At 48.6% G+C, this 9,573-nt stretch overlaps 1 protein-coding gene across 2 annotated transcripts; it reads right to left on the bottom strand.

Annotated features, from left to right (window-relative positions):
* Positions 1-334: 334 nt before the first annotated feature.
* CREG1 (cellular repressor of E1A stimulated genes 1) lies at positions 335-8,629 on the bottom strand. Of its 2 annotated transcripts, XM_045877541.3 has the most exons (4): positions 8,229-8,626; positions 4,587-4,706; positions 3,167-3,351; positions 335-505 (listed from the first exon to the last, which is right to left on the bottom strand). In XM_045877541.3, exons 1-4 carry the CDS (start codon positions 8,580-8,582, stop codon positions 502-504), a joined length of 663 nt encoding a protein of 220 aa, XP_045733497.1. In that variant the 5' UTR covers positions 8,583-8,626; the 3' UTR covers positions 335-501. The 2 variants fall into 2 exon arrangements, with proteins under 2 accessions (XP_045733497.1, XP_045733498.1); XM_045877542.3 differs by lacking the exon at positions 335-505 and having other exon boundaries at positions 3,163-3,351; positions 8,229-8,629.
* Positions 8,630-9,573: the final 944 nt, after the last annotated feature.

Here is a 9,573-nt window from a genome sequence, read left to right as displayed (position 1 = left end):
AACGGACCACGAGCAGGACGTGCCGTGAGCATCTCACCACGGCCTGGCACAACCACGCATGTGCGGGTGCGCGCGCACATGGGCCAGCCCCGCCGCCGGGCTCGGGCAGCTTGGGCGCAGGCGCGGGGGGGACCGAGGCCCTCCCCCAGCATGGTGGCTTCCAGGAGGTAAGGACCCATGTTCTTACATCTAAATCTGGCTCCTCGTCAAGGAGCACCATTGGAAAACTATTTGGAACGGATGGAGCAAAACTTCCTTGATCATAATGAAAGATATGCCTCTATGAAAATGGCTTCAAATTTGGAGGAAAAAAAAAAATTCTCGCAACCAAATCTTCCAAGAAATCCAGGAATAGTGCGACTCTATTTTGTAAACAAGCAAGCAAGCAAAGCCAACAAGCCGATCTGGGAAATATTCTACAGAGAGATACTAAGCCCTTCGGGTCTGCATGAGCCATCCTAAGCAGCCTCCAGGGTGGTGGTAACGATGCCATATTCTGCTTCACCTAGAGAGGGGAAGAGAGAGGAAGAAGAATTATTTCATTAAACAGAGTTGACAAATCTTACAAGGTCATCACTCTAGGGAATGATTCAAGCAGCTCCTGATCCAGAAGTTTAGGATTCTGAGTGAATTTCAGCCACTTCAGAGTACTGAAGAATTGCCTGAGTTTGTGCACATTCCTGAATTCTGGTAGCAACAGGTTTAGGGTCCGGCCTTGGAGACTTCATTTTAGCCAGCACCCCTCCCCTGTGAGTATGATGCCCACACGCTCTGGTAGAGGCCTCTGGGATGCAGAGCTGATGACCAGTGCAACTTGTCTGAAACGGACAATAGTCAGATGAGTTCTGAAAGGTCAGCTTTAAGATTGCCTCTCCGGGGCACTGGGTGGCTCAGTCGTCAAGCATCTGCCTTCGGCTCGGGTCATAATCCCAGGGTCCTGGGATCGAGCCCCGCATCGGGCTCCCTGCTTCTCCCTCTCCCACTCCCCCTGCTTGTGTTCCTGCTCTCTCTGTGTCTCTCTCTGTCAAATAAATAAATAAAATCTTTAAAAAAAAAAGATTGCCTCTCCCTAGGATTCTGGTGTCCTGCCTCAGAAGGGGTCACACCCTGGTCTAGACTTTTGTCCTCCTCTCAAAAGGACAGGGAAATGCTCCCTCTTATCTCTGAGCTGCAGAAAAAGGCTCACAAGTCTGCATAATAAAATGGGAACCTCAAATTTATCTATTTTACTCACTTATTCAACATGGAGACTTATAGGCAAGCACATTTTTGTTATTAAAGCAAGCATTGCCCTTGGGCATGTTATTTATACAAAAATAACTGTATTTCAGAGATTGTCACATCCTGTAAACGTGAACTTTAACCTTGCATCGTGGGCCATCCTCCTGGATAATTCATTGCCAGTTCATAATGTTGTAACTGTTGGCTCCATATTCCTATAAAGGAAGGTGGCTTTGTCAGTCCAGGAGAGAATCACTGGCCTGAGCCTCTTCTGCTGTGTGCTCAGAAGCAAAAGAAACGCCACGACTGCTGGGTCCCTCGTTCAAACAAAGAAGCTGAGAACCTTTGTCTCAAGTTATCAGCCTGACAAGTAGCCAGTATTTACTAAGCACCTGCTCTGAGCCATGCACTGTCCTAGGCCCTGTTTGGGATTAAACAGATAAATAAATAAATAAATAAATAAGACCTGAGCTTTGCTGTGAAGAACTTGACAACGGTGATGGGACGTCAAGAGTTCAGTGTGGAACTATGTGGAATGAAGAAAGGCTGAGAATATAAGCCCCCAAGTGAGCTACAGTCTACAGGCCTAACTTAGTCTCACCACCCAGATCTCTGCAAAGCGCCATCAGTCGTCACAAGTACAAGTGCCTCACGTGACTGACCCAGGGTTAGGAGCCCGGCCAGCTAGCGGACAGGTCACCCGAGAAACAGGCTATCGTCATGGTTAGAAGCAAGGTCCCCACCTTGCTAGAGGGGGGAGACTCTAGACCGACCCAGAGCTGGAATGCCAACGTCTCGATCCCAGCACCAACACGTACTGGCTTCAGACTTCAGCCAAGTTTCTTCCTTTTCTGTGCGTCGGCGTCGGCTCTCCATCTTACAGCCGAAGAGAAATATGCCCTAGCGTCTTGCAGGGAGAATTCAGTGTGTAAGGCAGTCAGCACGGCGCCGAGCCAGCAGCAAACGCTCACCTCCCACTGGAGGTGGCCTCGAGGACGGCAGCTAGGCCACCGACCTTGTCCCCAGGGAAAAGCCCAGACTTCTGTGTTCCTTCATTGGAACCCTGACCTAATTTCAAAGGATCTGATCACACCCTTCTTTCCTGTCCTTTTCCCATCTTCAGGCTATTTTCTTCTTCGTTCTCTCCTGGGTGCCCTCGGGTGTCAACCTCCCCCCACTGCCCTCGGGTGTCAACCTCCCCCCACCCCAAGTGTCCACTTGCTGGTGGGTGCCCCACACGGCCCCCCAGCACTCACAGCACTGGGGCTGATGGGCACGGGGCTGCGCACGCAGACTCAGATGTGGACCATTCACAGTCCAGAAGTACCCAAGTCTCATTCTCATGGGAAAAGGCCATCACAGGTCAGCCAGGGCCCCAGAGCATCGCCTTAGTTCAAGCCTGTAGACAGAGCTTGGGGGCTTGTGAACTTGGATGGAAAATAGACGTTTTCATTTTCATTAAGCTCTAACTAAAATTTATCATTTCCTTCAATGATGAATGTAGGCAACAAACCCGGGTGGTGATAGCATATCTGTGACTGTCACCAACAGAAATAAAGAAATCACAGATACTCACATCACGTTAAGAGTTGTCACAAATGCCACAAAATGTTCAGTGCTCACTACTCAGAAAGTACAGTAATGTTACAGACTCACTATTAAATTTTATTTAATGTGTTCATTAAAAAGTCAACATATTATTACACCACACATTTAAAAAATATTTTTTATAAATGTATTTCAATAGAGTTGTTTCCGTTGTATTTCGTATGTATTTTATACACCTAAAATATTATTCTGAGGGGAAGTCATAGGCTTTACCATCTTGCTAAAAGGGTCGGTTCACGGTACATGAAATGGTTAAGACCCTCCCTTGCTTTAAAAGATCGAGGACTGCTAATCAAAGTTGCAGTATTAGAAAGAAGAAAGATGTGTAAATACTTACTGAAATGTGACATTATAATATTCTTCAGGTGTCACTATTTTTGGTCCACCAAAGTAGTCCAGGACCCAGATGTTGGTTATGTTCAACTTGGCAAAGAACCAATTATGGCTGGACGGCCAGGTTTTCATCTCAGGATGCCGGACAAACAGGGAATGCTTGGCAAAACCCGTTTCCGTTTGGTTCACCTGAAGGGCATATGTGACGTAAACGACTCCTAGCAACCACACCCTGTGTTCTCACCTGCTAAGGACGTGGGGTTCTAGCATTCTACAAATCCTGAAGGGTCTATTTAGTTGCTGATCTTAAACTTAAGGAATCAAGAGGAAACAACGGAAGCATGCAGAAAAGCGGAAAACACCCGAGAATTCAGATGCTGGTGGTCCACATATACTGATGTGGGAAACCACCCCGAGTACCGACTTCCATTGCCCGACAGTCATTCCGAGCTATCAGAGTAGCCGGCACAGGGCGCATGATAACATGCTAGGATGCTCATGCCGTGTCACATCGGCACACGTATCCCGTAACAAGCATGTGTTCAACATGGAGATGCAAATCCCCAGAGGATAAAGGTCTCGGGAAAAAGCACAGTGGAACTCAAGAGCATTTGCTGCCCCTCCCCCCTTCTCCTGCTCGTGAAATGCAGCCACAGAGATGCGTCCACACAGAACTTCCAGACCATTAATCAAACTTGTCTGAGGTAATCATGATCGACAAGGTCAAGAAGCACATCTGCTGGCAAGGCCATCAGATCAGTGCTCGGACACCTTGCCCTCTGCCTTGCAGTGTTCACCCCACTGTCTAAATTCACATCTGGCACCCCTCTTTCAGCTTCCGTGGTCTGCTCTCAGCCCTAAGCCACTGTTAAAATATGGAGACAAGGAGCCCACACAGGGGAAACACTGTGCAGTGCACAACACGGCCAATGGCAGAGGGCTTTGGTTGAACAGATGTTCCTTACAGAGGAGCTGAGCAGCTGTTACATCTGTTCAGCTTCAAAAACTCATTCATTTTCGGCATAAATATCAAACACCTATACGAAGTCAACCGATTTAAGCCTCTAGTTTTCATGAAAGTACAGATTAGAATATATTCTCACTCTGTATCTCAATCATAAATCATTTTCATTTTATTCTTAAGGTATCTCTTCTTGGGGCGCCTGGGTGGCTCAGTCAGTTAAGCGTCTGCCTTCGGCTCAGGCCATAATCTCAGGGTCCTGGGATCGAGTCCCGCAGCAGGCTCTCTGCTCAGAGGGGAGCCTGCTTCTCCCTCTCCCTCTGCCTGCCGCTCCCCCTGCTTGTGCTCTCTCTCCCCCAAATAAATAAATGAAATCTTAAAAAAAAAAAAAAGTTGTCTTTTCTTTCATTGTTAATAGATGATGCTCTTCTAAAGCCCGTCTCTGTTCTTGTTAACTACTCACCTTGGTAACAGTTCCCGACAGTATTATGTGAGCACAGAGGGGACTTTGGGGATCAAATCCCTGCTTCCTGCAGAAGTTAGTCTGTGCCAAAGACATGGTCAGCGTAGCATGTGGATTCTCCTGTACAGAGAAAATAAAGATCCCCACACGTGAGATACTGTCTCTGGAGAGGTAATAAACCTCATAAATCACATACACACTGTCCCTAGAGCTGAGCGTTCTTCCAGGAAACAATGAATTGTAAAATACCACCTACCACTTGAGAAAATTACTAGTTGGGTAGAGTTTGATCTTGACCTTTCCTCCGAAAAAGCAGGGGCTAAGGTTCCATAGTTAAGATTAACTGATTCACTCTTTTTTCTTAAACTCTTAATCTGTTTCATATTCACCAGAAAAATGACTATTACAGTATTGCCCAAATACAAGGCTGGTCTAGAGCCTTCACTGAAAGATCTAAGGGCTTAGACTCTAATATGAAACTAGTGCGTAAAAATACACAGTTGTTCACCTAGCTAATCGTACAATTTAAGCAAGAAAGTTGCTGAATCATGTTTTTTGGTTATCTTATGCTAGCAGAAATTGTCTTGTGATTTCAAAATTGGAGAAGTTGTTCATTCCTGTTTTAGCAATAAGAGAAGTGTCAGCATGTAAAGTAAAGTAAGCAAAATTCTTCCTCCTTATTCAGAAATCAGCTTCATGAAAGGCACTGTTGAGAGATCACAGCAAAATTCACACATTGCATTTAGTGCTTTAAACTCCAAGTGGCTTGTGTGGGAAATTCTGCCATCTCATGGTGACCTATCAAAACAATGAGTATAAAGAGAGCTCCTTGAAATCATTTAGCCAAACATTCACTGTCTGTACACTCTTAGGCAAGAGGCCAGAGGAGACAAAAAAAGGGGGGGGGGGGTTCGCCTTTCTCTGTGACTTTATAATCTGGTTGAAAAGTCAGACATAAACAAAACTTAAATAAATGCAAGATGACCCAGAAGAGATCAGAAGACAATATATAACTAATTGTCAAGTGGATGGTACAGTGAAGTGTATTTGAAGTTTAGTATACGGAGATGTCAACATAGCCTGGAGTAATATGGACACTATAGAGAGCCTTATAAAATATTCAAAATCAGGACAGAAGTGGGATGATGTACTAAAGGTAACGGGAATTTCAAAAACAGAACTGGGGAGATGTGGCACATGATTATGAGTTATGAGAAACCCAATCTGCTTGAAAGAGAGGTTTTGGGGTGTGTGGGGGGGATGTGGGAGAGGTGGTGGGGTTGGGGGAGTGAGGGTGGCTCAACTCCAAGCTAAGGAGTCAAGATTGTGCTCTGCAGGCTAGAATCTGTGCTTTCCAAGAACCACCTGCATGGAGAACTTGTTAAAATGCTGGTTTCTGGGCTCCGTTCCCAGCCCTGGTATTTGTACTTTTAACAAACATCCCAAGTGAATCTTACACAGCTCTAGGCAGCCAGATGCTGTTAAAGGTTTCTGGGCAGAGGGCAATGCTGTGTGGTATTTTGTTCATGTAAATCTGGCGGGTAGGGTGACAGGGGGAAGACAGAGGTCAGAAGGAGGAGGTAGAAACCAACCTGACTGGTTAACTGACGGAATCAGAGTCAGACTAATTCTGACATGGCCACACCTTTTCACTGCCATCACAGAAACCTGAAATCCAGGAGAGGTTCCTTACACCGTCTCTCTAGACAGGTCAAAGACCTGGGCTGGAGTTCTCCCTGGCAGCCTTTAGTGGCTGGGCACAGGGGAGTCCCCTCTGAGTCTTAGTTTTCCTCCTTCCTACAAAGCAGATGACCATATCAGCGAGACTTTAAATATAATTACGGATAGCACTGGTTCTCAATCCCCCTCCCTCTTTAGAAGCATCAGGGAGGGATTGGGGAGTTGTGTGTTTTTGTTTTCTTTTTTTTTAAATAAAATGTGTTTTTAATAAAATACCCAGGTACCGTATTTTTAAAAGTCTTCCCAGATGACTGTGTTTGTAGCCAGGGTTGAGCATCGCTGACTGAGTGGAATGAGCTTGCTTTGGGCAAATGCCTGAGAGTGGGGTGGCCTGGGAATAAGGAAGGGGTGAATGGAGGTGTGTGTATCTTAAAAAGAGCAGCGGTTTCTGTTTTTTACTCACAGAATTCAGGTCCCCAGGGGCACAGATCTTCCAAGAAACTAAAAACTTAGATTTGTGGGGCTCCTGGATGGCTCAGTCGTTAAGTGTCTGCCTTCGGCTCAGGTCACGATCCGTGTCCTGGGATCGAGCCCTGCATTGGGCTCCCTGCTCAGTGGGAAGCCTGCTTCTCCCTCTCCCACTCCCCCTGCTTGTGTTCCCTCTCTCACTGTGTCTCTGTCAAATAAATAAATAAAATCTTTAAAAAAAAACACCTTAGATTTGTAATTGAAATCTCAATTTTCGAATGTTGGTAACTACCCTAGCCCCTCCCTCCCCACTCACAAGGAATATAATCCAAGACCCTCTGTGGATGGCTGAAACCTTATATAGACTATGCTTTTCCTATACACACACACACCTGTGATAACGTTTAATTTATAAATCCATCATAGTAAGAGATTGGCAACAATAACTAGTAATAAAATAGGACAATTATAACAATATACTGTAATAAAAGTTAGGCGAATATGCTCACTCTCTCTCAAAATATCTTATTGTCCTGTACTCACTCATCTAATGATAATGCTGAGAGATGATCAAATGCCTAGGGAACGAGGTGAAGGGGGTAGGCTTTGTGACCTGGAGCTAGGCTACAATTATCTGACAATATCTCAGAAGGAGAATCCTGTGCTTCTTAAATACAGTTGACTTCAGGTAGATGAAACCACAAAGTGAAACCACGGAAGGACGGGGGGGGGGGGGGGGGGGCGGGAGGGGGCGGCGACTACTGTAATTCAAATTTATTATAAAACCAAACAGAACTCTGTGTGGGCCAAAGAAAACTGGTCTGTGGGACATATTCAGGTCATGTGCCACCATTCTGTGACCTGTATTTTGAGGGCAGCCCTGGCACAGTTGGGCTACTGGCTTTGGGCAAGTCACTCAACCTAAGCTTCAAGTTCTTCATCCGCAGCCCATTCCCGGACTCTGTATGGCTCTAGCTCCCTCACGCTGTAGAGTTGTGACACCACTTGGGACAGCACGGATCCACCAGAGGGTTCTAAGCCTGGCCCCGCCACAAAAGCCGGGCAAAGGGTGACCACATAGACCTCACATCAGTTCTGCTCCGAACCAGGGAAGGTAATGTGCACCGGGGGCCTCAAGGCTGCCTTAAACACTCACGATGTAGTGTATTAGCTTCTTGCTGCTGAAAGGAAAATTCTTAATTCAGAAGGAAGGGTACGCCCTGTAAGACTTTTAATAGCGCCACGGTGCCCCAGTTCGACTCAAGGCAGGAAGTCCCCTCGGCAGGTGCTGCCAAAGAATTGACCCCAGCGGCGGGCGGGCGGGCAATTCCCGCCTTTAGTTGCCCAACAGTTGGAATGCTGCAAAGCAGGCGCGGGAGGTACGAGGCAGGGCTCAGGGCCGCGCGCAAATTCTTCCCTCGAGCTGCCCCGCCCTCCTTCCCCGGCAGAATTTCGGCGACAGTCGGAAGGCTGGCCCTGCGGCCTCCGGCTCACCTGCAGGTTGCCCACCGACTGCTGCAGCGGGCTCAGGTAGAAGTAGGGCACGCCGCTGCCCGCGCCCGGGGGCCCGTCGCTGAGCGACAGGACGTCGGCGAAGGCCCAGCCGCGCACCGCCGGGTCCGTGGACAGGGTGGCCAGTGCGCCCCAGTCGCAGACGTGCGTCACGAAGCGGGCCACGCGCGCCGCGTCCTCGCGGGGCGGCAGCGGTGGCAGCAGCTCGGCGGCGGCCCAGTCCCCGTGATCCCGGCCGTCCCGGCCCCGCGCCGGCGCCACGAGCAGCGCCACCAGCACGGGCGCCAGCAGGGCGGCGAGCAGCGCGCGCGCGGACCCGCGGGCTCGGCGGGCCATGACCGCGACTCCAGAGAGTCTGAGGCCCCGCGACCGACTGGGTCGAGGGTTAGCCCTGCGCCCCCGGCCCCGCCCACCGCGGCGCAGGCTGGTCACGCCCCCTCCGGGGGGCCAATCGGAGTCCGGGGAGCGGAGGGGGCGGGGCAACTTGCTGGGGCCCGACTTGTTTATCCACCTCCCTGCCGTCAGCCAGCCGCTTTTTTTTTTTTAATATTTTATTTATTTATTTGAAAGAGAGAGAGCGAGCGTGCATGGGGGAGGAGCATAGGGAGAGGAAGAAGCAGACTCCCCGCTGAGTGGGGATACTGAGGTCGGGTTCGATCCCAGCACCCCAAGATCATGACCTCAGCCGAAATCAGACGCTTACCCGGCTGAGCCCCAGGCGCCCCTCCCCGGTGGGGATCTTTAAGGACCGTGAAATTGTCCTAAATGTGAAGTTTGCTTTGTTTGGCAGATGGGAAAACGGAGGCTCAGAGAAATTAGGAAACTTGCCTACGTCATCCTGTTTGGAGAAGACTGGCGTCTTCACACGCACACCTTTTTAAAATACCTTTGGATACGGATATTTGGCGTGTGAGAAGAAATGCTGCACTTTCTGTATATGCTCCCCTTTTTTGTTTGCTTCACTATCCGCACCGAAGAGCAGCCAGGGTCCTGGTGGTAAAGGACAGAAGCCCCAAAGTTTAAGACTTTATAAGCTGCTCCTGGCCCAGAGTCTCTTACTCAGAGACACTAAGGGATTGCTAGTCTACCCTTAGTATCCCATGCACAAATTTGAACTTACTGAAACCAGTTTGGGACCTGAAGTCATTGGAGGGGTCTGTGGTTTCACACATTTCTCACCCTTAGTGACCCTCTCACGCCATGTAAATAGCATTTCCTTTCGCTCCTGCTAAGAATCTTCTTCCAGGAGGAGCATTTTGGGCATTGTTCCCTGTGCCCCACATGCTCTTCCCTCAGCTGTGGGCATGGCTACCTCACTCCCATCCGA

The sequence above is a fragment of the Mirounga angustirostris genome, unplaced genomic scaffold (genome assembly GCF_029215605.1).
Source record: "Mirounga angustirostris isolate CCGP_5_RB_7025 unplaced genomic scaffold, mMirAng1.0.hap1 SCAF_6, whole genome shotgun sequence".
In the NCBI taxonomy this organism is placed as follows: Eukaryota; Metazoa; Chordata; class Mammalia; order Carnivora; family Phocidae; genus Mirounga; species Mirounga angustirostris.
Note: the sequence above shows the minus strand (reverse complement) of the source record. Positions and strands in the feature narration are given on the sequence as shown.

Excerpts from the sequence above, each read along its gene's own strand:
- CREG1 (XM_045877542.3), bottom strand. The coding sequence starts at position 8,582 with ATGGCCCGCCGAGCCCGCGGGTCCGCGCGCGCGCTGCTCGCCGCCCTG. Across the intron at positions 4,707-8,228 it reads AGTCGGTGGGCAACCTGCAG|GAGAATCCACATGCTACGCT; the intron begins GTGAGCCGGAGG and ends TTCTCTGTACAG. Across the intron at positions 3,352-4,586 it reads TGTCGGGAACTGTTACCAAG|GTGAACCAAACGGAAACGGG; the intron begins GTGAGTAGTTAA and ends TATGCCCTTCAG.